The sequence below is a fragment of the Suillus plorans genome (genome assembly GCF_016647745.1).
Source record: "Suillus plorans strain S12 chromosome Unknown HD556scaffold_49, whole genome shotgun sequence".
NCBI lineage: Eukaryota > Fungi > Basidiomycota > Agaricomycetes > Boletales > Suillaceae > Suillus > Suillus plorans.
This window is the reverse complement of record NW_024537433.1, coordinates 73556-100875: the sequence shown is the minus strand read 5'-3', so window position 1 is coordinate 100875 and position 27320 is coordinate 73556. Positions and strand designations below refer to the sequence as shown.

At 48.0% G+C, this 27320-nt stretch overlaps 6 protein-coding genes across 6 annotated transcripts; 1 reads left to right on the top strand and 5 right to left on the bottom strand.

The window, feature by feature from the left end:
* Positions 1 to 345: 345 nt before the first annotated feature.
* Positions 346 to 3128, bottom strand: HD556DRAFT_1488631 (general substrate transporter; the record flags this gene model as incomplete). The annotated part of the gene is made up of 18 exons (XM_041308769.1): positions 346 to 509; positions 566 to 594; positions 647 to 747; positions 806 to 887; positions 937 to 993; positions 1041 to 1209; positions 1262 to 1332; positions 1388 to 1412; positions 1463 to 1471; positions 1530 to 1838; positions 1888 to 2075; positions 2125 to 2137; positions 2190 to 2332; positions 2387 to 2468; positions 2700 to 2777; positions 2826 to 2843; positions 2910 to 2946; positions 3004 to 3128. 18 exons carry the CDS (start codon positions 3126 to 3128, stop codon positions 390 to 392), a joined length of 1656 nt encoding a protein of 551 aa, XP_041157474.1. The 3' UTR covers positions 346 to 389.
* A 1052-nt stretch (positions 3129 to 4180) lies between these two features.
* HD556DRAFT_694149 (mitochondrial distribution and morphology protein-domain-containing protein) lies at positions 4181 to 6944 on the bottom strand. Its single transcript, XM_041311328.1, has 9 exons — positions 6213 to 6944; positions 6111 to 6163; positions 5660 to 6058; positions 5281 to 5609; positions 4811 to 5229; positions 4689 to 4761; positions 4625 to 4634; positions 4541 to 4569; positions 4181 to 4490 (listed from the first exon to the last, which is right to left on the bottom strand). Exons 1-9 carry the CDS (start codon positions 6893 to 6895, stop codon positions 4290 to 4292), a joined length of 2196 nt encoding a protein of 731 aa, XP_041157473.1. The 5' UTR covers positions 6896 to 6944; the 3' UTR covers positions 4181 to 4289.
* A 2470-nt stretch (positions 6945 to 9414) lies between these two features.
* Positions 9415 to 12209, bottom strand: HD556DRAFT_1390702 (uncharacterized protein). The gene is made up of 3 exons (XM_041303542.1): positions 11786 to 12209; positions 11195 to 11737; positions 9415 to 11142 (listed from the first exon to the last, which is right to left on the bottom strand). The coding sequence occupies exons 1-3, from the start codon at positions 11957 to 11959 to the stop codon at positions 9613 to 9615; spliced, it is 2247 nt and encodes a 748-aa protein (XP_041157472.1). The 5' UTR covers positions 11960 to 12209; the 3' UTR covers positions 9415 to 9612.
* A 2043-nt stretch (positions 12210 to 14252) lies between these two features.
* Positions 14253 to 19419, top strand: HD556DRAFT_693879 (RhoGAP-domain-containing protein). Its single transcript, XM_041311326.1, has 10 exons — positions 14253 to 14573; positions 14648 to 15050; positions 15114 to 17252; positions 17298 to 17590; positions 17645 to 18315; positions 18363 to 18458; positions 18510 to 18623; positions 18675 to 19002; positions 19051 to 19112; positions 19168 to 19419. The coding sequence occupies exons 1-10, from the start codon at positions 14464 to 14466 to the stop codon at positions 19287 to 19289; spliced, it is 4338 nt and encodes a 1445-aa protein (XP_041157471.1). The 5' UTR covers positions 14253 to 14463; the 3' UTR covers positions 19290 to 19419.
* A 1918-nt stretch (positions 19420 to 21337) lies between these two features.
* HD556DRAFT_1242246 (uncharacterized protein) lies at positions 21338 to 23217 on the bottom strand (the record flags this gene model as incomplete). Its single annotated transcript, XM_041298262.1, has 8 exons — positions 21338 to 21516; positions 21565 to 21681; positions 21731 to 21815; positions 21861 to 21927; positions 21982 to 22251; positions 22299 to 22339; positions 22387 to 22873; positions 22928 to 23217. The coding sequence occupies 8 exons, from the start codon at positions 23215 to 23217 to the stop codon at positions 21338 to 21340; spliced, it is 1536 nt and encodes a 511-aa protein (XP_041157470.1).
* A 1860-nt stretch (positions 23218 to 25077) lies between these two features.
* Positions 25078 to 27160, bottom strand: HD556DRAFT_1390684 (uncharacterized protein). The gene is made up of 5 exons (XM_041303541.1): positions 26433 to 27160; positions 26269 to 26379; positions 25855 to 26218; positions 25686 to 25804; positions 25078 to 25633 (listed from the first exon to the last, which is right to left on the bottom strand). The coding sequence occupies exons 1-5, from the start codon at positions 26991 to 26993 to the stop codon at positions 25394 to 25396; spliced, it is 1395 nt and encodes a 464-aa protein (XP_041157469.1). The 5' UTR covers positions 26994 to 27160; the 3' UTR covers positions 25078 to 25393.
* Positions 27161 to 27320: the final 160 nt, after the last annotated feature.

The following is a 27320-nucleotide window of genomic DNA, read 5'->3' as shown; positions in this document are numbered from 1 at the left end:
AATTATTAGATGAGGTCACGGTTCGGCTTACCATATCAACCACTTCTCAGATCTCAGGGCTTGGTTGAAGCAGAAAGATAACATACACCATCTGAACAATTAAATAGAATGGTTTATTGCCAGCCGGTTTCTGAGACTGCGCAAAAGAAAGAGGGCGGAAGTAGAGATAGCGCTTACCGTCACGCATAGTCTGCTGATAGGAGTTCGGCATGAAAGGGAGCGGAAGTGGAGCTCATTCCAGATAGCGCGAAATCGTTCATCTTCAAAAGCTTGGAAAACCCAGACGTGACCATGTCGAGGATAGAAAAAGACAAAAGGAGTTCATAATATACATGATGGATGAATCGATTTAATGAGGAAATAATGACCTGGGTCAACCAGAAATTTCTTTATAGAGCATTCAAAAACGCCCGGTCGGGCAGACCAAGCTCCTGGGAAATACCCCTCTTGAGTTCTCGCTGACTGTCAGTAGCATTATCACGAAATACAGGGTCCATTTCTTCCAGGGTCTGTACAATATCGTCAGCCATGTTCAACAGGACATGTGAACGTAAAGAAAACTTACCCGACCCTTGGTTTCTGGGATAAACCATACTTGAAAGCGAGCTTAACATAATTTTTGATACGATTTGGGGATTTGACATACTAGCTGAGAGTAACGCGGCAAGAGAAAACGCGACAGACGACCAGTACCCAATTCCACCTGCATGTGGACTCAGCATCGTCGGCGTAAAGAGTCCAGCAGTACTAATTAACATAACGACGGTCAATACCAGATATACCGAAGAAGATAATGAAACCGCACAAGTACGATGACCACATGCCCGATGCGGTAAGGGACATACCAGTGGACCGGAGGTGCAACGGGAATATCTCGCTGGTAATGACTGTCAAAGATATCAAATCCTCGAAGGAAATAAATTACGAGCCACGCACCCCATGCCATCGGAGTCCACGAGTAAGAGAGGATTGCATCGTAGAGAAACACAAAGACTGTGACACAGTTCAACATGTTCCGTAGGTAATTACAGCGCACCCACCAATGGTAACATGAGCCGCTACTACATGCGCTGGCCAATCCTTGCCGTATATGGTTACGATAGAGCCTATGATTGCAATGCAAATAAAACAGCCGGCGGCACCAGATATTAACACAGGTCGCCTGCCCACCCTATCGACAAGAACGATAGCAAGTAAAGTGGCGAGCATCTTGGAACAAAATAAGAGACTTATATGTGACATTATCTATACTTGAACTCACGTTAACAATCCCATAAGCCCCAGTGGCAAGTAAGGAAGTAGTATTAGGGTTAAGGCCCAGTTGGCTGAAAACTACGGATAAGAGTGAACTTTGAACTCAACAATCAATTTTTTTTGTAAAGCTTACTCGTAGGTAATAAATAGATGAGAGTCTTAATCAAAATAAGCAATGTTAGTTCCAGGAGGATGAATCACGACTTACGGTCACCCCCTGACAACCCACAATAAATCACTACACGATAAGAAAAGCCTATGATTTGAAAGCCCACCATACTTTGTTGGAACGTCATAATGAGAGATCCAACAACCAGTCGCTTGGACTTCGGCCAGCCAGCCATCAACGCCGAGTATTTATGGATTATCCGCATGACTGGCCCCGCGTCAGGATATGCCGCTTCCATGACCTCTCTTGCAAAACGAACTTCAACCATGATCTCCAGGAATTCAGTGCGAACCGAACAATCTTGAGCGGGCTTCCGTCGAAGACGCGACAGTGTGTCCAGAGCCTCCACCTCGCGGCCTCTATCAGCGAGCCAACGGGGCGAGTATGGCATGAAGAGCATGCCTATGGCAAGACACTACACTTCCATAGGTATGAGGGAGAGGCAGAAAATATAGCCAACATACCAAAGCAGGTAATATTTGAAATGAAAGCGGGGCTCTCCATGACGCTTGTGATTGACCAGTGCAACCGCCAGGAGGGACATCAGTGTTAGGATTGAACACAAGCTTGCCATTCGGAAGCGTCCCAGTGTACGGTATTCCCGGGGCACATCGGGTCCCCCCGATTTGTGACGTGCCATACACGATCCCGTCTTCAAGTACTGAGCACATGCAAACATATGAAAGCAGACTGCCACGCACAACTGACAAGAAGCTACATTTTGTAGCGTCAGATGCATAACCTCATTGCTGGTTGTTTCACTCACCCCGAATGTGATAGCGAGTTGTTGCAGAGAAACTAATGATCCACGAATTCTGGCGCAGGATATCTCAGCGAGATACATTGGGACGACATGCGTCAGAGAACCAACTGCCAAACCAGCGACAACGCGACCGGCGAACAGGTGAACTAGCAAAATGATCTTCAGCGAAGCTAAGAAAAATGTGACAAAATAAAACTTACCGGGAGACGTGGCACATGCTTGGAGTGAACTACCGAGAATGAAGATCATAGCATCGCATATTATGCTAACCTTTCGTCCGATCTGGGTTGTAGTCGATCATAATTTGACCTGTCAGGTTGTCTGGCCGAATAATAGATCTCACCTTGTCACAGACAGGGCCGCTCACATTAGCTCCGAACCAGGCAGCTGCGGACGTACATCAGCTAGCAGACGCTTGCGGCATGCCACGTTGACTTGCCAAGCATAAATGTGGACACAAGCCATCCCTAAAAGTATTTACTCTGACAGGACCGAGATCTATTGGAACCTTACCTTCAGTGTTGCATTCGTGTATATCTCTGGGAACTTCGCTCCAAACGACTCAATGGCGAGCACGGCAGGGATGACTTCCTGATGGACAATTAGACTAGTATCATATGAGGACACTGCCCAACTCACCAGGGCGTAGCCACAGAGCTGTTGAATATACACGACAAGGCACAATGTTACTGGCGGTCATCTATACTGCGACAAAAAACTCACGAATCCTCCGAGAGTCGAGAATAACGATACACCAAGTCTGCACCACAAATATATCCCATCGTTTAAATCCATGCTATCCCCCCAAACTACTCACAGGAATTTATTTTCAAAAAGGCCTCTGAATCCAACGCGACCTTGAGATCCAACGAGGGCCAAGTCAATGACAGTCACATCCTCTTGCTTGGATTCAATCGAAACTGAATGCAGTGGTTGGAGCATGTATTGTAAGGAGGGGGAAATTGATATTCAGGTTTAGAACATGACACGCTTTATAGCTGAAGCGTGGTATAATGAGCACTTAATCAATCTGATAACAAAGATACAATTACCAACGAGGAGACTCCACCAGGTCCCCTACACTCATTCATCCATACTTCGGTCCGCTATGTGCGGGGGAGAAAGAAACCGAGAGAGAAGGGAGCCCACGGGGACACCGGCGGGATCTCTGATCGTGACATGTCAGAATTAGAAAACCCGTCTCGGAAGAGAACAAGAGACATTAATGGTCTCGGTCAGTGGTGCCAACACTTGTTGACATAAATAGAGAAATCGTAAATAATCGGAATTTAGCAACCTGCAGAAGAGCACTGATACCGATAGTTATCACAATGCTAAAAAGAGTTGCACGAAGTTGGAGGCTCCACGTAATGATGCATTATTGGCCCACGCATGGCCGATTTCTGTTTGTCACTGTGAGCAATACAAATACTGGTCCACCAGGTCTCATGATCAGGGTTCATGGCGTCACTCACTCATCCGTGAAGGTCTCTCGATAGACACGCAAGAAATGCTTGTGAAAACAACAAAATCACACAAGGACCTGGCCAGTCATCAAGAGGTCTCTAACATGGCCGCATGGCAAAGTCAACTTGGCGACGGTAGCTTAGCTTTTACACTTGTGCCAAAATCTATCAGTGTTAGAACTTGACGATGATGTGATATGCACGTATCGCAGACATTAGTAAGGTTGTTTCCATCACTTTCTCCCCGCCGTGTCCGGCCATTGGCATTGATTCTGTTCATTGGCAACTCCGCTCATTTCCACTGGCAGAAATGGTCAAATACTGCCCGTAATACGCTACCATCGAGTTACGTTCCAAGACCTTCGAAAGCCCGTCGAATTGAAGTAGCAGAAGCGACCGTTATCATCGTCGTAAACTAGATGGGCATCAAATCAATATTGTTATGCGATCCCTTGGCAATTTTCTGACTCCCATGTCAAAACATCTCTCAATTGGAAAGTTAGAAAACACGACTGAGAATAGGACTATCAAACCGTGTTTATGAACGTGTCTCGTAGAATCCCTGTTTGACATATAGAGGCGTCATGCGGAGTGAGCTGAAAATAGTTCCGTCGATAGCTGCAAAACAATTACCAGTCTACGGTCCAGGAACTAAGCCGTTATATGGAACGCCATTCACGTAGTATAGATCCCGAACCTGCATAGACACTGGATCCACCAGGTTCCTCAGCGCAGACAGTACAGCGCTGGCAGTCATCTGCAATGACCACATGCTGACTGCTTTTACTCGCCTGTTCAAGTTGACTTGGGAGACGTGATAAGCGAGCGCATCGTATATCTAAAGCAAGCGTATCAGATCACGCTGATCAGTAATCAAATTATTTCTACCTTTTGTGAAATTTCATCCATGAGGCCGGCTACAATAGGAGGCGATTAGCGGTAGTAGGTTATTACATAAGAAGTATAACATACTCTCCCACATCTACAAAACCAATTAGTTTGAGCGAAATTGCGAAGACTCCAGAGAGATACTCACAGTCCATGCGCCGTCATAATCACTCAAATCTTTAACCACTCTGCAGTGAATAGGAACCAAAGTATGATGTGCGCTGGACAAATCAATGAAACAATCAAGCACAGATAGAATGTTTCGCTCACTTCATGAACGCCACTATAGGTCTTATTAGTGCGCTATTGACATATGAGAGATTTGATGTGAATAACGGAACAGCAGCCTTGAGATCCCTAAATCGCAAATCTATGTCGATGACGACCTTAGGACTATCATTGGCTTCGCTCTCGTCATCAGTCGTAGGTGCAGTAAGAGGTGGTTTTGCGAGCTCTCGCTGCCCCGGTATTCTCTCAACGGGTAGAGAGGCAGTAGCCGCCGTGGTGATGGCATCCGCGAGCTCACCGAGAATGGCATTCAACGCAAATTCGTCTTCTGCGTCCCTAGGGAATTTTATATCTAGCACTGCGTCAACTTTGCCAGACGTTATCCACGACAAGGGACCGCCTTCCAATGTCGTGGAATTTTGCATGTGATCAATATTGACGCCATCAATGCGAATCCTAGACTATAATTAACGTGTCAGAACTGACCAGAGATAGGGGTCAATCCACATTACCATCCGCGACCATTTTCCATCCTTGAGATCCTGTTCAGTAGTTCGGCCGATGCTTTGAGGTTTGTGCAAACTGAATAGACAGTTATCGAACTGCCCTACGACGTTTTCCGCACACAAAACGTCGTAGAAGAGCCATTGTTTCCGGAAAGTTCTTATGTCTGCACGAAAAATTGAGGCAGTATAAGGCCTAAAATCGCCCGGTTGATACACGGTCACAAGGATGTCCTCGAGCTGTAGAGAGTTTATCTCAAAGTCGCCTTGGCGGCCAACATGACGGAATGCAGCCGGGTCAAGTGGGTTTTCTGGATCCCAGAAAACAGAGCGACGATCTGTTTACAACTTCAGTTCAAGCTGATGTTCGATGGACAAAGATACTGACCTAGTACTCCGCGAACGCCTTTGATCACAGCATCCTCCACAAGGCCCTTGCCATTCAGCCAGTGCTGGAGTGACAAAGTGACGTCTATGGAGTCTACGTTGAGGTCAAACATAGAATAGTTGACATCATCCTCCGCGTGACTTTCAACTACTTCTTCGTCGTCATCCACAAAATAGTTGTATGCGGGGTGGCTGCTGACATCATATCCAACGGCCGCTTTATGTCCAATATGTTTTTTTAGCGCTAGTGGACGGGTGGTAGAGGATGATCTGCGGGAGACATATACATTTTTGAAGGAGATGCGAGAGTCCTTCCATTTAGGAACGATAGCAGATTCAAAGATGACTGTGACGCCAGTCTCACTAGTGAGGTAGTTGCTTATGGCGCGTGCTACATATTCTGCAATGTCTAGTGAGATATGTGCGTATGATTGCATAGGGGAGACACATACCTTGCAATTGCAGACTATTAGCAGTGGCAAAAACTACGGAAAAGAATGTCGTTCTGAATAGAATAAGCCATCAGATATTCAGACCAGATATTTTCAACTCACGTTCCGACCAATATCCACAGCGTTTGGCTCATTAGGAACCATGTTATGAAAGCGGAGATATCATCTGCATTAAATCTCCGAAAAGAACGTATTGTAAACCACTTGAAGCGGATCCGTAGACGTTGCCAAAACCCATTGGCTACTTTCAAGAAGTCGTCTCGTGTGGGGCGGTGAAGGTGAGAAAGGGATAGAGCTAATCTGCGGTACAGACGGGGATAGTTGTCGAGATTTAATGGTGGAGGGGGGGGATGAACACCCGTATTTTGTTCCGAATCGCCTTGAACAGAACTAGCGGAGCCGGGGAACTGTGCTTTGTTCTCCTGGCTGGAGTGGTCGCTCTCCTGTATGTTACCTTTCTCTTCCCTGCTCGAATGGTCATGGCGCGACCGAAGCGACCTCAGTTCCTGGAAGTCGCGTCTGGCCAATAATCTAGAAGAACTTGGGGTAAAACTCGTGTGGAACGTTGATCTCCTGCAGGCTGGCAGTGGTGTCACTGGCGTAGAAGTATGTGTCGCAAGCTGCCGCTGGAAAAACAAGCGGATGGTGTTGTAGCGATCAACATCAGGGCGAAGAGATTCACGACGTGTTTGCAATACTAAACTTGCATTTGTGCGCTTGCTAAAGTGGACTCCAAGAGTCCTGAACGCAAAGGATGTTGCGGACATGTTGGGCATTGCGCGCATGTTCACGGCGAAGGAGGAAAAGTCAAGACAAACGTATTATAGGAAGGTATTTCTCACGATTGCTTTTCTGCTCCATAATAACTTCCCGTTATGAACACGTGATCGGAACGTCCATAGTATTCATCCGTCCAGACTCCACACTATAGCTACTACGCATAGTGCTAGCAACCAACTATGCCCCATGTGACAGTATTCTTCGGGTGACCAAGACTCTCGATTGGGTGGAATAATTGACAGGATCTAGCAATGGATGCTACGAGTGAGTACTAATAAAACCTGAGTTTTGAATTTAATATTGATTACCACAGGCTGCGAGGTCTATATCGACACGCACCGTAGCCATGATAGCCAGGCGCTGTAATCCAAGTTTGGCGGCTATTTCAAAACCTTGATTGCGAAGTTGGACAAAATGGCAGACAATCATGGCCATCATAAGTCATGACGGTCAAGAGTGTCCCCCATTCTGTCCATGATGCACGATTATATTTTCACCAATCACTGATCGAGAAGGATACGAGGAACGGCTTTAAGGACTTGGGAAATGTATCAAAAAGCTTGACAAGTATCTCCGCTAAACTTGGGGCGATGGTGCGAGGTATCAAATTGGAGATGCAGTAGTAAGCAAATTATATTATGTGGGTTCATAAAGCTATTGGCAAATCACAGAATTAATACGCTCAGAGTCAACCATCTCTAGGGTCCGCAAACCAACTGCCGAGAGCTTCGAATCGCCGTTGAGTATATCACTAACCGCGGTCAGCGTAACTGGTTCAGGCTGCTTTTCTGCAAGATGCTTTCCATTTATGGGCTGGCGAATCACGATCCATCCCCTGCCTGGCAGCAAAGCATTTAAGAGCCGTATGAACTGTGTAGGATTGACAGGGCTTGACCCATGTCTTCCAGCGTGATCCATGACGTTACGGGGAAATTCACTTACATCCTGAACCCGTTCGACGCGGCGAGCGAGTGGATTTTGTCTCAGTGACATCCTAACTCATCAACTACAAGTACTATGGAAGGGTCCGGCCCCAGGCTTCGTCCTGTGTCATCAACGACTACGATAAATTAATCATGGATCGTTTGAACTCAACCGTACTGTCAAGATGAAACAAATCGAGGATGTTCGCGCGCGCACCTCAAATGCAGACTCCATGCAGACAGCCAACGAGCAACATCATGAGGTATAAGCTCAGCTTTTCCCTCTAAATTTTAAAACCCTTGATTACTGTTTCGTACGCGCTGACAGGTGCCTACGATGTTGACTATATCCTGCCTAGGTCCATACGCCAGGCCACAAAACAGCACAAGCAGAAATTTTTCATGTTAGGAAACTACTCCGACAAAGCACAGCTAGCAGATGCGATGGATGTCCTTGACCTTGGTTACGTCTCTCAATTTTTTTTATAAAAAAATCTTGCTCAGGTGAGCCGACCTCAGTTTCTCGAATATTGTATGTTCAACTTCGCTGCCAGATACATCCAAAACCACGAATCACCGGTGAACCCGCCAGTCCTGCACTTTGGAGAGGACAAGGATGCGCTGCCCGCCAGTGGACGATACTAGCTCTCTCCAACATGTTCTATGCACTCTAGGACCCCGAAACCCATGAGACCCCGATCTCCGACCTTTGTGCTATGTTTTCAAGCCTTTACGCTCGTCTCTAACTCTGCTCTCCTGCCAACTCTACGTCCTTCCTGGCTCCACACCCCTGCTAACCTCGTCCCTAGGCCCTTGCGCGGGCTTCCCGTTACACCGGTCTATCCGACTCCTCAACCCATAGGTTGTATACTGATGCTATTGCCAAAGTAAAGGGTCTGAACAACGCCGAGGTTTGTTCCTGGAGCAGAACGAATGAGTGCTTCATCAAAAAAACATCCACTTTGTTGCATCCAATCTCTTCAAATCATGCACGCGAAAATTTTTTGTTCGTGCATTTGTGCTGCCACGAGATGACACCATATCACTTCTTCGAACAGGACGATGAATGGATGGCTCAACGTTCTTCACCGGCATGATGTTCATCCTTTGAAACGTTTCTTTGCCTTCACAGGTGGGACGATGCCTTCTCACGACCCTCTCGTGCGTGTTCTCAATAATTCTGCCGAGCTCAATGAATGTTAATAATCAGTATCCTTTAGACGTAGCTCCGGTCAGATCTGACCCTCATCAGAAGTTGGCACATTAACGGTCGAAATTACTTTCGTACACTCGAAGCATGGTTCGAGAAACGCGATCGTGATGCTAAAGCCGGCATCAGAGAACTCGAGGAATACGCAGCTTCAAAGTGCCTCGAGGAGGAGTGATGCCAGTGATCATAACCTATAGAAGGCTTTACGGCCCTATCTGCGGTTAACTGGTTCTCAATTCAGGTTTCGCGGTTGGCCTGTTCGGAACTTTTCGCCCATCGTGGTAGTGAAGAGTGAGTGTGACCGATTCTTTAATGCGTATTTCCTAGCTGATCGAACGCCGATGTAGGTGATGCATGGGACATTACTTATTCAAGCCGAAAATTAGACAATAGTCGTAATTAGTCTGTGTATCAGCGTATACATGCTATGATAGCTCTCAAAGCTGCAATTCTGCGATAGCACAGTCTGAAATAATGAACGAAAAGCGATGTACAACAAGAAAATTTGGCGTAGATACTGATAGTGTTGATGAGTAGGTCATGTCCGTCTTAAGTCCTGAAGAAGTTTGCAGTCACGATGTGATCCATTTCATTCCGATACAGACCCGTTCATCCACTTATCCTGGATAGACTCTAATTCCTCTTTCTGGTTCTTGTGCTCGGCACTGAGCCTCTTCAGCTCCTCCGGATCCATGATTTCTCCTTCCGCTTCCGATTCTCCGTTTAACATGGCCTCGATCTTCCGCTTCTGTGCGAGGATTTGGGCATATGTACCCAGGTAATGTCCGTACTTGGACTGGTACCGCGAGCGCAGCCCATTACGATCAGAGGGTAGTGGGTATGAAGATCGGGGGCGGGCACGTCCCTCCTTGCCCTTGGAGCGATCAGTATTCGTGGAAGGATCCTGTGCGGACTTCTGTGGCGGCTCTGGTATCTCTCCTTCATCCGAAGAGGTATATATCGGCGACTTTCGCCTGACTTTTGACGCTCCGTTGAGTTTCGGTCGTTGATCTGTTTTGGAAGGCGAGTTTGGAGGTGGTGGCTGCGTCGGCAAGGCGGTGCGAGGCGGTGGGAGCGGAGAAGACTCTTTCTTGATCTTCTTCGGCGGAGGTGGTACAGGAGATGTGGCCTCGACCGGCTTCTTTGGAAGAGACAAGTCTCGACCTTTTAATGAAGACGAAGATGGGGCAGATGATGGTCCATCTTCCGTTTTGCGCTTCTTGAATGAGTTTGCCTTGAACCCCTCCCCGTCTTGCGCATCCCCCACATCATGGGTAGCGTTCTTCCGCTTCACACCAGCGACAACTCTATCCTTCGGCGGTCTATCTTTATCCCTATGTCTCTCGCGCTCTCTATCGGAATCCTCGGGTGGAAGCATCTTCTTCGTCATCTTCATTGGCATCGAAGTGGTAATCGTCTTCTCCTGACTTGGCAGTGGCGGTAGGGATGCCGGGACGGGTTTGGAAGGTAAACGGGGTAACGGTCTTTGAGGACGAACATCAGCTGGACCTGCAGTTCCGCGAGATGCCGACTCAACGGTAGGAGAAGGCTGAGGGGACTTTTTGGCAACGTATCCAGAGCCCGGTAATCGTCTGGACGCTGCCTTTGAGCTAGTGCTAGTGCTGCTACTGGGAGATGGACTGGCTTCTTCGCGCTTAATAGCGGCCACCCTAGGGAGCTTAACGGACTCGTCCTTCATCTGTATGTCACCCCTTGGCCGTGCACCCTCATCTTTCATTTGTATATCGCCCTTTATTCGAGAAGAATCTGCCTTCGCTTTCTGCTTCAGATCTTTGGATATAGCAGGACGTTTTGGTTCGGGCTTCGGCTTGAGAAGGCCTGCAGGTGGGCCGGTGATGGTCTTACCTCCGTGAGTTGGATGAGGAGGAGCTCCAGTAGGAGGTGCAACGTTTCGAAAGCGAAAATGATCCCACACAGAGTCAGACTCTGGTATCCTGAGGGCACTAAGCACGACTCTGCCTTGTCGAGCGATGTTGGTCCGGTCTGACGGTTTGTACATCTCCCATTCGTATGGACGCACTTCGAGCCATGTACGATTTTTGAGGGCCCATTTCCGAGGAGACTTGTCGCCTTTCCGGGCTGGGGCTTGCTCAGCAACCTTTACATCCGCGATTGAGTGAAAAAGTCAAAGTAGAGTGATGCATACCCACCTCCTCTAAGATACTGAGTAGATTAGCCCTTGCAGAGGCATCACAATTACTCCCGCAAACCCTGGTTACCGTCAAGTCTGTTTCGCGATGCTCAACTGCAAGGAAGTGGATAAGACGTCTGCGAATATCTGCATTCGCCTTTGACGAAACGGTTTGTGGTATCGGCGAGATTTTGCGTGCAGCAGGGGTGGAGGCAGCAGGGGTATGGAGGGTATCACGTTGTGCGCTTTTCTTTACCACCGTCCCAGAACCTGGTGTTTTTCGCTTAAGGTTCTTTGTGCCTGCTGCAGATATAAGCGGCGCATCGAGCATGATGGTTTGGCGCTCAGAATGTTGCTTCTTCGCCTCGATGGTTTGCTGCCGTACTTTATCAGTGACTTTCTCGCCAAGCTGTCGGTCGACGATGAATTTGCCCATGACATTGGCATAGAGTTTCAACGGAGCATTTGGCTTGGCTGCAGAGGACGTCCTGAGATAGATTTCGTGCGGAGAACTCTCTTTCAAAGGACGCATTGGAAAGAATGTCTCCCCGATGTGAATACCCTGAGATTGAGCGTTAGATATGGTTGAGTCGCAAGCACTTGGACTGACTGGACTATCACCAAACTCGAAATTCATCGAAGGATTACTGGACAAGTCCTCGAGAGCTTCTAATGTTTCAGCCGACATACGGACGATCATAGCGTGCTTAGGCTTAGTCTGGACAGTATCTCCAGGGCGAGAATGTCCTTGAAGAGACAACGGCGTGCCGCTTGGAAGAGGCATGATGATGATGATGTGCTAGTCAAAAGCACAAGTTGAGTTTATCCTTGACAGGCTTAGGGAATGATCCAGAACGTGGGTAGCACAGGGACGTCCAGGTGGCGGGGGGGCTAGAAGCCTTGCAGCTTGCTGCAGAACAACGTTGTCGATAGCGGCAAGAAAAAGATGAGCGCCGATCCCTGGTGAGTGCCTTGATGAAGAGGATGGAGAGCCGGGAGGGAGAAACCTAAACAAGAGCAGAAACAGAGTAAACTGCTTCCGTTGGTATTGTCATTTCGCGATACCTGTTTTCCTTGGTTCTCGAAATGGAAATTGTTCTTATCCATAGCTGTAACTGTATCAGCCATGTGTCACCACAGCTTTCTCAGAATGAAACCCACCAAGTCTACCTCGATGACATCCTAATGATTTGCGTAAACACATCTACCGTTTTTCGGTGAGCAAGCCGTACTACTACCTAGAAACTCGTGAACTAATAGCCATAACGTTACTGACAAGTCGACTGGTGACAATCAACTTGAACTTTTGCAAAATCTATATGGAGCTATCTCGGTGCGCCAAGAAGCTTGGTACGCATGTTTGCTCTCGAGATCGAAGGGCCAGTATCTGCAATCACTTCGAGGATGAGTCACCTACTCACCCATCCTCGGGTTGGATCGTCATTTCTGGTTTTAGTAGGAATCCATCAGCACTCCCGTGCACGTGTGGGTCATAGATGAAATTCATGAGGCTCATGACGGTCGACTATCAAAGTTCGACAACATCGAACCGTGCTCAGGAGCCAGAACATATGTTCACCTGCAACGTGCAGGTCAGCCGCACGAGTGCATGATGAGTCTTCGCAAGACTCTGGGTGGGTGATTCAACATTGCTCGCCCGCAAAGAATTGGCTCGCCGTCACACTACTTCGTACGCTCAGCGAACCACCCTCTGAGTCCCTCTATGACGTATCCAGCTACTAGTCACCCACGTCGGCAAGAGAAATGTTGCCGTGTCTTTAAAACGGTTGGCGTTGACTTTTCAGCATTCGGATCATTGATGCTGACTACACGGCTTCTTCTCCATTCAGATCGGCGGCCAGCTTCCTCAGCGCTATGGCTTATAATTCTGCTTGACCAACTTGGCTGATGGCGCGTGCCACTTTTCATTGATTCACCTGACTCATCGCCAACTTTGCTCCAGGAAGTGGTGTACGAGGTCTCGACAGCTGCAAGCGATAAATGATGTGACACTGCTTGGACGTAAGAGCCGACACTCTGTGATTAATCAATTGCCGGTTACGAGGGATAATTTCAAATAGTCAATTGAATTGAATTGAATAATAATTTATATAAATTTCTAATTATTCCTTCAAGCTCAAAGCCTGAGATAAAGGTGTTCCAAAAATTGCTGAAAGCCGAAGCTAACAGACGGGTTCGGATGTGTAATTTGCAATCAGCAAAAGACTGTGCCTCGGTAAAGACCTCACTGGCGACAGTACATGCCCGAGCACAAGAGATGGGGAAATAGCTTACCAAGTGAGCCACTTATATACGAAATTAGTTGCGCACGGACCAGGGAATGTGAAATACAAGTTACATCATCGACCGAAAAGGCATGTAATTACATTTGAATTCCTCGGAATTTACGCTCCGCACAAAAAAAAAAGAAACGAAGTACTCATTCTCTTCTTGCAAGAACGCAACCCACGCCCACCACATCGATGGGCGCCGTCGTCGTCTTTGTGGACGCTCACAACTTGTCAAGACAACAATCTTACACACATTCGGCCTCGAGGCTACGTTCATCGATCGATGCGGTACGGCTACAGGCCTGGGCCCGTCGGTCGCCATTTGTCTTCATTTGATTGGTCAATTGACTGGGTTGTGGATGATTCCGGTATCCACTTCGAAAAGATTGAGGAAGTTTCGAACTATCCCATAATTAATGTATTGACTTCAGAATTAGCAATGGTAATACACTTATACAAACCCCGGATCACACTGAACAGCTGTGGCGAGAGCATCTCGGATATCAGTAAATTGTCACTGCACAGGTCGTTTCAAGGGGGAAGTTGCAATGTAGTCTCTGAACGATGTTCCTAAGTCGACTGACTCTACGATCGATGATCAGAGAGCACAACGATCGCCTCCTCGAAGCTGAGAAAGCGTGGGATAAATTGTGTTCCTTACATCAGGTTATCTTGTTTTACATAAAAAACATTTATTCTACTATTTGGAACTGGCTATCTAAGACAGTGTCTACTACTACAGCACTCACCGCGACCAAATACCCCACCCTTTATACCTCGTCATCGTGTTCGCCATCGAGCCCGTTAACGGTTACCATCATTTGACCACTAAACAAATAGTCAACAGTCCTTCCTTCAACTACACACCTCCTACGTGAGCTGGCTCAAATCCCATACCCCCGCCGCTCCCACCCTTCTGTCCTTTCTCTATCTTGAATCTTAAACAAGATATCCGAACTATTCTCATCTGCACTGCACCATTTTTGACCAAGGAACCATGTCTCAACAGGTCGCCCTGAATTCAATCTCGTCCCTCGAGAACAGACTCTGTCCGGGCTGCAAGCAGTATGCCGTAAACGAGAATGGTGGTTTGGTTGTCGCGTTTGGGTGAGCTAACAGCTGCTATTATCGATACGCGTTTTAACTCTACTTGCGCTGCGGATCACCCATCGCGTATTTAGACAGTCATTTTTTCACGTCGACTGCTTCAAATGCGCCAAATGTCATCAACAGGTGACCGCTGACACCAACTTACTACTGCTTTCAGATGGCTCCCCAATATGTGCCAACTGTTCGTATAATTGTAATGTTTGCCACCAGCCCATTCTCGACGAAGCTATCATGACCGGAGACGATTCATACCATGCACATTGCTTTAATTGCAAGGTTTGTCATAACAGAATCGACGAACTAGTATTTGCCAAGACCAGTCATGGCATCTATTGCATGACCTGTCATAACGAACGCATGGCCAAGATTCGCCGTCATGCACAGAGGAAGCGCGAACGGGAGAAGGCTGCTGAGGGCAGCGCGTCATCTTTAACACGAGAGCGAGAGGCACGTGAAGCCTTGGCAGAGAACGCGGTAGGTAGAAACATATAAGCGGAGCTGACCGCTCTGGGCCGGTTTTTTGACATGATTTCATAGGTGTCTGATCGACCACAAGCTATTTCGCCTCCTTCATCTTCGTCTACGCGTTTGAAGCCTTCAGCGAAGACCTTCCGAGATACTCCATCCATAAGAAGTCTCAATCAACCTAGAGAGGATGCCCTTGCAACGTTGGAACGAAAGCGAAGATCATCGCCACTTCAAGATGAACCTCCCCAAGCATCAGCCAAGAATACTGCGCAACCGTCGATATTTCCTTCAAGTCCACACCCGATTCAGCATAAACTTCCTACCTCTTCACGATCATCACGTGATGCACAGTCACAATCATTCGCAGTAACCATCGCACCCCCCGACAACAGCGATGACGGTGGCGCTGATCATACCCAAGTGATCATTGCTGATGATTTAGGCTCGTCAAAGTTGTCTCAGTCTGTTCCTATAACTCCTTTAGAGAGTCTACAGGCTCAGGATGGAATTGGAGGGACATTGTTAAATCCATCGTCGACTGCGGATTCATCTAGCGCACTTTCCAGGAGAAAGAGCTATGATGACGGTGTTCGGCCACTGAACGTCCTCTTCGCAAAGAAAGGACACGCAGAGAAGGATTCTTTGGATCAGGCTAGCTTGGGCGTACCGAATGGCGTTACGTCTCGCAGTGACAAACGGCGGTCTATTAACCCAGGACTTGCTCTTGATTATAAGAATTTTGCCCGGCCTTCTACCTCAGCCGGACTTTCTCCGCCAGAACAGATGATTCGGTCGCAGACATTACCTGCAAACCGTAGCGACTCACCCGTTGCTCCATCTCCTTCCAAGTCATTCTTTTTCGATTCGTTTCCATCTCGCCGGGCATCCAATATCAGTCTACTTCGTGACAACGCTTCGGGTTCGACTATTTACCATTCTCCTCCTCCATCACCTGCCCCTGGTCATCTAGAAAATGGGCGAGCAACACCTGATGGTCGTATGCGATCAATGTCGCATGACCCCCTTCAACCCCAGTCCGCATCACATTATACCCGCTCGACGACCCAATTACGTCGGTTAAGTCCTAATTTGGAGAAAATTTCTATTCGTACGGACTCACAGAACCATGCGAGAAGCTTGACAAACGGCCTGCATACTCAGCAAGTTGACGGGCGTCTGTCCCCCTCTGGCCATTCGAGTGAGAGAACATTGCGCATGGATAATGCACCCAGTGGCTCAATATCAGATCGCACTGGCGCAGTTACTCCAACATCCCCATGTCATAGAGCGGATGTCCCTCACAGTATTGAAAGTGGTACAGACACGGACGCAGAAGGGGATGGCAGTCGCAAATCCTCAGACGATAGCCCTTCACCCACTACTCCTGCTCCTCCTGTCCCACCTAAAGAGCACAGGGCAAAGGCACGCGCGAATGAGCTCAAGCTGGACATTGATCCCGATGCATCTGCCATGTCGCATATGGATTCTCACTCGGATGAATCTTCGCCAGTTGAACGCACGTCGGTAGCAACGTTTATCGCGCCCGCCCTTCTTCCTCCTATTCGCTTTTCCATGACGGGCTCGGACTTCTCAGACTTTCTGAGGTCGGTGGGTGGAATGCCATCTCTCAAATCGCTCGATCAGATTGCCGAGGGAGATGATTCTCGTAAGGATGAATCGTTGCCCAGTCCAGCTGCAATTAGTGTCGTCAATGGAAAGTCACGAAACTCAGGGAGTGCGGCCAATGACAAAGATCGTCTGGAACGAGTCATTCCCACCACATCCCGACAGCCGCATGATCATCAACGAGATCCCTCAAATTGTTCTCAATCACTTGATGCTGAGACGAAAGACCTGCTTCCAAGCTCGTCTCACGACTTCTCGCCAAAAGACCGCTCTTCTCCCGAGTCGCATTATCCCTCTCTTCACGGTCATGGAGCAAGGCACGAGAGGCTGGCTTCCAATGCATCTTTGGATTCCAATGCGCGCATCGTCGTCACTTTACCCGATTCAACCATTTCAATGCCTGTTTCTAGCGATTCATACGATCTTGTGATTCGTCGCCTTCATGAGGTTCTTGATGATGCAAGCGAACATGGTTATCAGCAATTGAAATTGGACAAGAACTTCATTGGGACTATCATTACGTCAATGAAGCAACGACGGATAGAATACGAAGAGCTCAAACACAAGTATGACGGCACAAAGGTAGACACAATCCACTGCAGAGTTGTTCGTTCTAATGCTTCTTAGAGGGCGAGCCAGCAATATATCGAGGGTCTTACTGTTGCCCGGAAGGAACATGACCGTGAACTTGTCGCTCGACGGAATGCCGAAGCAGAGGTCACCCGCTTGCGTGTCTTGCTGTCTGGTCAAGCTGCAAAGTTGACTGCTCTCAATGGTGAGGCAAACAGGTCGGAAACCCGACGACAGCTTTCCCAGGAGCTTGCCAAAAGGCTGAATCTGTTGGAGCACGATCTGTCCCATCTGAAAGCGGAGCGAGATATGACTTTAGCAGAGCTTGAAGAACTATGCGCGTCAAAGAAGTAATGTTGCAATACTTCCTTTGAAGTCACCGAGCACTCATTTTAGAATTTTAGTTGCCCCAGCGTTACAAACTCGGGCGAAATACCTGCCGCACAGATGAGCCGGTCTTTGACCATGCGCTTGGACAACATTAAGACGCAGTATCAGCACGAGCTCATTCCTCTCACACAGCAGCGCGAGGCTCTCATCAGAGAGGTGGCAGAGTTGAAAGCCGCCCGCGAACAATTCCTCGAGGAGACCACTGTACTTAACGCTCGAAACGAAGAACTGGCGCAGCTTAGTGCTCAGTATGTGCGTCGAATAGAGACCTCTCGCTCTGCAACACCTACTGTGGACGTCATTTGTTCAAAGGACGAATCAGCAGTAAGCTCCGTCAGCGAGAAGAGCACATCGTTTGACCACGACCACCCTCAGTCTGACTTCCCATCAATGTCTTCATCACTCAATGGTGTGGCAGCGTTCAGCACGACAACGTTGGTTGAGGAATCGGAGGCCAAGTTCAACAAGGCTAGCCGTCCCGACATGGCAGATTCCTTGCCTTCGACGCTGAAGTCTGCAAAATTCAAGTGGCCTATGGCTAGAGGTCGGGATCCCTCGCTGTCGTCTCTTGATCAGAAGGGCAAAGGTCGAGTACCTCATTCCTTCAACCAAACGAGCGTACTCCGCTTTACGCGGTGCGATCATTGTGGAGACAAGCTATGGGGCTCCCAGTTTCGATGTTCAGGCACGTCATTTCTTAGTCTCGTGTCTACTTTACTAACGGTTCCCCAGTCTGCCATATATCCGTGCATCCTCGTTGCGTGAATCAAGTGTGCGTAGCATGTTCTCAACAGCCCCCTCGCCGAGATGATGCGATTGCACAACCTCGTGAGTGATTTGAATGTCTTGCCAACATTCGAGTCTAAAGTCAGACTTTAGCTCCCTCTATGTTTGGCCGTGATCTTATAGAACAAGTGAAATCGGATTTGAAGTGGGGTGAACGGAAAGTCCCTGTTATCGTGGAGAAATGCATTGACGCAGTGGAGGCACTCGGTAAGAGAATATGGTCTATACTAAGCTGCACCTGGTTGACGCAGATATCAGCACTGGACTACGAGGGTATCTATCGCAAAACTGGTGGTTCTGGCCAAACGAAAATGATCACCCAGCTATTCGAACGAGGGGATTATGGAGCATTCGATCTGCGTGACGACGATCGGTTCAATGATATCTGCAGCGTCACTTCTGTCTTAAAGACATATTTCCGTCAATTACCTGTCCCTCTTTTGACTTATGACCTTCATGGAGAATTTATCTCAGCAGCTTCACTTAAGGATCCCGGGCTTAAAACCCAATACCTGCAGGAATTGGTCAACCGCCTTCCCAGCGAGCACTATCACACTCTACGCCTGCTTGTATTGCATTTACACAAGTGAGAACCTTCTCGCAACTCACGGATGTTTAACTAACGTCGGTACAGTGTATTAGAACACAGCGACAAAAATCTCATGAATGCGAGGAACTTGGGAGTGGTCTTTGGACGTACGTCCTTTCTGGCTCGTGTTTGCTGCAATTCAAAGCTGACGTTTGGATTTAGCCACACTGATGCGTTCTTCAGATCCTGGTTCTGAGTTCAGTGACATGGCTGGCAAGGCCATGATGATTGAATGGCTCGTAGATAACGCACTCACCATTTTCCGGTCACAAATATCCCGTTGATTTCTCACATTCTATTCCGGATGGACTTTTCCTAAGTTATTGTATACTTCGTATTTTCTCGCGTACTGTGACATTTGTCTTTATGGTTGTCCTTTGCTTACTACCGGGTAGTGTATCTACTCAATACCTCTTAGCGGCAGGTCGGACAAGGTGCACTTCGACATCACGACCCTAACTTATAACTTATACATGGTATGTACTTTATTCGAACCGGCCACTCAGATACTGTTGCATCTGACCGTTCGATTGGCACCCGATCAAGCAACAGCGTAGATGTCTGGTTGTTGTCGCCGGATACTTGAAATTATTCAAACCTCACTACGCGGCTCCGTCTCATTATTTAGGACAAACGGAGTCAGTCCCCCAGCCAACCCTCAGCTCCATACTAGGGGACTTGGTCGTATTTATTGCAAATAGATCTAGAGCTACAGATCCAGGGTGAATATATATCTTGGAAGGCGTCAAACTCGCAGAGTTCGTACCTGCGTGATGATCCGACTCTGTCCTATCGAACAAAATGATTTGTCCATGGGCGGCTTTGCCACTGGTCCGCGCGAACATACCGGAGACCTACTCGGTATGCATCGAGCTCAGCCGTCACGGTTCAATGGGGAAAAGCGAACCTGAGAGTGCGAGCTGCTCGGTTCTATACTGTGATCCACTCGGTGGCGATCTTCATAGTGGCAACCTCCGTACTAAAATATAAATGTAGCTTCCTGACAGTTTCTGTGTGCTTCAACCACTTGAGAGGTGACAATGATGGTTGAACGATATCGAGGTCAATACACCTGCCTGCAAATATTTTTTGCCCGCCCGGACCCATGGGATTTGGGGACAAAACTGCGGGTGCTTCTATATCGGTGAGGCGACCATTTCTGCAGGATCCCTTAAAATCGGTTTGGGACAAAGTCCCCAATGCTCCTGGTCTCGTCAGTGATCAGGTTGACTGTGTTTGGAACGTTGAACTGGCATTGTTGTCTGCGGTTGCTGACATCGTAAGGAAGTACGACCGGAGCGAAGTTTCATAAGTAGCAAAGAACGGACCAAGGTGTAGAAAAATCAGAGAGTGCACGAGCAGACGGTGCTTGGTACCGTGCACTGTGGGTAAGTGAAAGAAACCACCCGACACTCGGTCATATTAGATATACGCGACAAGGTACGGTGTTCAGCCGCTCCTATTCTCTGACTTGGACTTGACCGAATTCGTAAGCAGTAATGGTGCATATTCTCCCACCTAGAGCGTGCATTGCGAGGAGGGGGGGATTGATACTCAGGTTTGAAACACGACGCACTTTATAGTTGGCGCATGGGATCATTAGCTCTCGCTTTCAGCCTTTCGATATGATCACAAAGGTACGATGATCATATCAAGGAGACTCCACCATATTTGGGGGAGAAAAAACGCGAGAAGTTACTGTACGCGAGCCCATGGGGACCTCGAATCTCCTGCTCGTTCCGTCTCCGACAGGAGTGACCAAATCATGGTCTCGGGTAGACGTTCAAATACCTCGTCGGCAGAAACAAGGAGAAATCGTGGATGTGTGACAGTCTGCAGGAGTGATGAACATTGGTATCAATAGTGCCACGCGCGGCGCTACAAGAATTTACGCGAACCTGGGGCGAGATGAGTCACTGGCTCATCGTGGCCTATGCCATTACTCATGTCCGTAAAGGGCTACCAGTGCGATCTCTCGACAATGCGCAAGAAATGCTTGTGAAGATGGCCAGATCTTTGCCACGCATCAAAAGGACAGCCTCTAACATAGCCGCACGCATATAGCAAGTCAACTTGCTGGTACTGGCTCAACTCTCCTTCGTTCGAAGTTTCGAGGGCACACAACCATCAGATGAACGGAAGCGTGATTGATTCCAGTCTCCATTATGTGGAGCACAGCAATATACTATGGAATACATAAGTCATATATGAGGGAACGATGATAAGGCTATAGCACTTATTTCAGTAATGATGAAATAGAAGATTACAGATGAATCCCAGCAGTGGGAAGTAATGCAGATATCACGCGCTGGAATTGATCGAGGAGTCGTGTCTACAGCAATTCTCGAGATCGTTTGATGCGAGGGACAGCTTTTTCGGGCTTCAGGGTGCAGAAAAGAAAGTGACGGCGAGGACCGGTAGTAGCTGCGGCTGCTACTGCGGCAACACGCGCACCAAGAGGCGCTACGTTAGCATCGCTGCGGATGCCTAGAGAGAACATCCTGTCAAAGACTGAAAAGCAGTCAACTAATACGATTCAAAAGAAAGAGCGTAACTCACGAGTTGCATTGAAAGCTTTGGCTGTTGTCTGGCATGTAAGGTGCGTAAGGGCGAGCGGTGGACTGACACCCTCTAAGTTTCTTAAATAGCGATATACCATAGAGGGTTGACAAGGACCTAAGGATGTGTTGAGCATACAGTATGTATGCGCGCGATGCCAACCCACCAAAACGGAAAACGGCATTGTATGCTTGTCTCCATTTTTCTTCGAGAAGACGAGCACAAATAGCAGAATCAGGGCAGGTGGCGCACTAAGAAGCGTCAACAAGATGATCGCATATCCGACGGGGACTTACGCATTGATATTCCTTTGCAAGTGGAGTTAACCCCAGTTTAAGCACTCGCTCAAGAAACCAGTTTCTCCTGTAAACAGCACCATAAGATCAGATATGCATCATCATCATCCAGAAGGCCCACCGTTTCTCTAGCTTCAGTAAAGTCTCTTGGCTAAGGGTGCTAAGCTCTTCTTCGGACCACCCGCCTGGATTGTCAAGTACGAAGCGACTTGACTCGCGGTAGAGTTCTTCTTCCTCAAAAAGTTCTGCAATACGCATGGCCTTTATAGGTTTTCCGGCGGCGTGGGTCAGAAGGAAAGTGAGGCATTCCTGCTGGAGTGTTGGAACACAAAGCTTGTGGGAGATATTCATAAGGCCTTCTACATTCTTCCAAGTTATGGTGCACTGGAGACTGAGAGAGGATTGGTTTCAAGGGTAGCCAATGAAGACAATACTCACTGAGGGTAGACAAACTTCAGGAAATCGTGAAAGGTGTTAGCCTACACGAAATAAGCAACCTGCACGTGTAATTCTGCTCCGAACTCACTTTCTCCTCTTTGAGAACTATGACAGCGTCATGACAATTAGTACGCCGACGCCGCTTGACAGTTGCATGTGCTGTCTGAGACCCGCGTCTAATCGATGGTCTATCATCCGTTCGCTGCTTCCCTTTCGTGTCACGGCTTGATAAGGTCTCTCCATTATTGGTTGTACCCTGCAACTTTGCAAGACTGTTGTCGCGAGCACTGGCCTTGGTGTCGACTTCGCCATCCTCGCTGCCACTCATACCACTGTCGGTATCGCTCCTCGGGGGATTTTCGATTTCTACGGGTGACTCGGTATCAGATGAATCCTCGCGTGTGAATGTCATTTCCGTGGGCGTCTCGACAATGCCTTTCTCCCCTGGAATGGAGGGGGGCTGCGAGATAGTGATAACTGAGGACATTGACTGTGGTCTTCCCGTCTCGGCCCAGCTACCACTCAGTGCAGCCTCAAAGAAGGGTGACGCAAAGATAAGGACTTCTTTATGCGCCCTAGACTCATGGGTGGATATTTGCACGTAAGCCGCAGTAGTTCGTGCCACTCACCAGAAAGTGGTGCCTTCAACCACAATCTTGACGGTTCCAGGAAATCTTCCTTTGCGAGTAAACGTGTCGTCGATCTCTATGCCTTCCTCAGAGTCATACAAACTCAGTTCAGTGACCAAATCGTCGGTCTCACATTCTTCGAGCAACCATGGAGGTGAGCCCGAGGAACGGAATATGCCTGAAGCTGCTGCATGAGTTTCTGTAGGTGAACTAAGGGAGGCTGATGGATTGATATTGTTTGGCCCTCGTGAATTTCGCGCAATTAAGATGTGTGAAGGGTTCGTTGTCATCGTGGTCAGTGCAGAACCACCCAGCAAGTACACTGACGTGACTGACGAGGTCTGGTCGGCTGATGCATTCATGCTCCGGCTGTGTCCACCAGTGTCCGCGCTTTTCCTTTTTCGTTATTACTCATCATGATCCTTGGAACACACGTAACGTTAATCCGCATTTACGTTGTTTTCATCTTTCCACCTTCAAGCTGTGGAACTTTTGAGGCCTGAGCCTGAGTTTGGAACCCACCTACTGACTTCCAGTGGCTTCGGAACGTGAGTCGTTATGCTACTTTTTTTGTACAAACTATTTCTGGTTGATTCCTGGGTAACGTACATCTTATCGAAAGTATCATTGGATTGATGCTTTGATTCATTGTGTAGTATAGAACTTTCATGTACAGCTTAGGCTTGAAGCAGTCCGCTCAAGAGCTCAAGCAGCTAGTCCTGTTTTGTACCAGAAATATGATACCAACTTCTTTAAGCTCAACTATTTTTGATGTCTTAAAATTCGGACTAGCTTTATTATCTATGGGTCACCTAATCAACCTTGCACCCATAGGTCATGATGCATCACGTAAATTGACCCACACGTTCCACAATATGATCTTCACAGTCCCTTTGTCACGACCCTAACATCGATATGTCGAGCTTACCCTCTGGTACTACCCGCCTGTGAGTGCAATTTTTTTTAAACAAAACAATTACTGTCCTTTGCAGAGACGTACTCTATGTAGGACAATTCATTCTATTTAATAGAACTCAATTTGTTTTCAGGGTGTGGAGCGTATCGTAAAACTGTGGGAGGCATGTTCGGCCCGGATACTTCGTATCCAAGGGGGACGCCCGTGTCGCAGTTGCGTCAGCGGCTGTCAGCCTCTGCCAGCTCAAGGCCTCATGTTACGCTGGCTGGAAACTTCCTGCATCAAATTCGTAGCGGCCACGGAGTTGTTGATCCTACAAATCAAAATTTCCAGATTACGAAGGCATGTACCGGCGGTCATTGCATCTATCTGCGTAGCCAAGGGAATGGTGACTTTTGACGTTAGTCTCCAAGTCTCAATCTGCACTGCATCCTCAACATGCACAATCGCGTTGGCTGTCACAGTTGTTTATGTTTGTCAGGTCGACCTCATATGGATACGGGTCCAGGACGGTGATTATTGCACAGGGGAGACCAAAGCCTCCCGTGTCTGTATGCTTCACCAGAAGATAGAATACCCTCCCCTTGCTCCTGACCTAGATGATGATGATTTCATGGCCTCCACCGCTCGCAATTCGCCTGCCATCTTCTGATATGACAACGGACCACACTCAGTTGCTGTGTCCCTCGAATGTTGTTATAGCAAATACTGCTTTTACATGCGGTACACGCACCCGAGCAGCGATTAATGCATCTCCCCGGTCCGTGCTAATTTAGTCTCTGTCTGTCTAATAAGCCGCCATGAGATTGCTCAGTTCCTCCCTGTAGACGAGAGGTTTCGATGGTTATCAGTGAACATATAATACAAATGCGCCTTCAAGTCATTTCAAGCTACCCATCGTCGTTCTTGACGGTGTCATGATTTTTTTCCCCACAGGAGTAATGATTCACATTGGCAAATGTCTCCTTAAATGAGTAAATTAAGTTTTCGTCTTGATGATGAAAAAATGGAGATAAAAATGGTACCATTTCAGTCCATGGAGATTCAGAGAAATTAGATGCAGCTCCAGAAGGCATACTCTCCGGTGCCATGCTGAAGACTTACTACTAGTACATCCAACTTGCCGAGATCATTATGTACTATTTGGATGCAGCTGGCATACCAGTCTCGTAACTCCGATTAATATCGGTGCTTGAGTTAAGTACTGCGCGTGCGGCGTATCAGAATAATCTACCGACGAGCCCAAGATGAAACAGTTTTGGATAAGGCATCAGATCGTCAGCTACACATTACGTCATGCAAGTGTCGGCTAACTGAGTTTAACCAAACGTTAAATCTATTGGTTATTTTTGGCTGTGGACCCACGGGGAAGAAAGGGGATACTGGCTGCGGAATAAGAGAACACTACACTGGTTGTACTCTGATATACGCGAACGACCAGGTGGACGACACTGACTGCGGATCACACACGTTGAACGTGTTCCTGGATGTTTCTAACAAGGTAAATGTTACGCCCATTGATCCTTCGACAGATATAGCCACGTGTACTGTCAATTGGACTTGCGGACTCCTGCAAGATCACTCATCGCCTTTTGTATTTCCAATTTCTCCATCACAGCTCGGTGCAAACTAGATTTATTCTTGTTCTTCGCTTTCGTGTGTGATGTTTCCTCGGTAGGACTGGAAGATGATGGCTCCTGTTGTGTAGTATCAGTCTTAGACTCCTTTGTTGTTGTTGTTGTTATGTGCGAAGGAACTATAATTGGCGTGTGTCGCGGAGGCGGAGGCCACTGGGTTCCGGATGAGTGACTGTCCGACATGTCTGATAAAAGCATAACGTACACCACGATTTGGCTGGTTGAAATGTAAAGCAGCCCACGGGGGATAATCCTTCTCGAGCTGCATGAGATGGTCCTCAAGCAGTCGGAGGCGAGACAGGAGCGTTCGTGGTGGAGCAGGGACTACGTCTCTTTTTAACATATGCCGTTCATATAATATATCACAGACCTACCGTAGCGGACGGCAAGATGTTCTTCGATATTCTTCACCCGTTGGTCCGTTGCAGGTTGTTGATCGCCTTCTGCGTCATCATGTAGCGCGAGAAGCTCTTTCTGTCTGCCCTTATCGCCGGCGACACCTTTCATGGTTCGTCGGAGAGGTCCATCTTCATTCTTCGCAATATCATATTTCATCTGCACGTCGCGGTCAAGGTGCTTTGCATCTGTCCGTGCACATGAAGGTATAGGCTCGGTGCTGTCTGGATCAAGGTTTAGCCGCCGTCGCTTTTGAGCGAGAGATTCGAGAAACTCCGTGCGATTAGAGACATCGTTCCTCGCGCGATTTTGCGCGAGGAATTGGGATATTGACCTTGTTATCTGGAGTAGATTAGAAGCTGCAACAAAGGTCAAATGGACAGGAAACTTACCGACGTCTGAGACTGGGGCTTGGCACTACCAGAGAGATGAACATAATCGAGCTTTCGCTCCTCCAGTGGTCGTTCTTGGAGCGTTTCGTTGCCTTTCGGTTTCCCCAAGTTCTGGAAAGGAAACTAGTTTGGTAAATAGCGCAGAAAAGGGGCGAAGCGCACACCATGAGATCCTTCATTAAATCTCCAATAGCACCAGGAACCTTCTGCCTTTCCCAATCTGCATTCATAACTACCATATCATCCTCAAACCCCCTCAAAGCTTGATTCATCCCAACCTTCTTCAAGAACGACCGTATCACCTCATCCCAATGTCGATGTAACTCGGGCTCTGGGGTCGGTGAACGCGGTTTTTGTGTAACCTTGGTCCTCTGACGCGGCTGGTAGGTTACAGCAGGGGGTTGATATTGAGGATAGGGAACCTGAGTGTAGTGTGTCTGCTGCCCTGGTACACTACCGGACGCGATGTACGGGTAGGAGGGAACCTGCCACGCGTTCTGCCACCCACCAGGCGTGTAGCTCATCGCGTAGTAGCCTTGAGGATTCTGCCCTTGAGTTGCAGGCCCATATTGTACAGGCTGAAGCTGCGAGGAAGGACCTGCTGTTATAGCCTGTTGCGAAGTCGTACTAGACGCTGGAACAGGGACTATATGGGCCGGCTGTTGTGCTGACGTTTCTGACGGTTGTGAGGGACCTGCTTGGGAGGGTGGAGGACCGTTTGTCATGGCGCTGTCACGGTAGGTTCTTCTGTCGTAATCTGTCGAAGAGTCACAGTTGAAGCAGCTGTTCTGCAAGTTGGTGCAGTGGTCAGTAGCCCGTTTTTTGGGATACCGTACTAGGGACAAACGTGGTTCTCAGTTTAGATTTTGGACGTGACCTCTAGCTAGTACAGTACAGGTACTATGTTTTGCTACTCCATCAGCGTTCCATATATAGTAGTATGCTTCTCTTCTCTTCTCAAAACATGGCACCTGCTCCGAACATACAAAATAGTATTCAACGTGTTCGAAGTGCAAAAGGCTTGGTGCAGGCAAACATGTCCCACCCTTTGT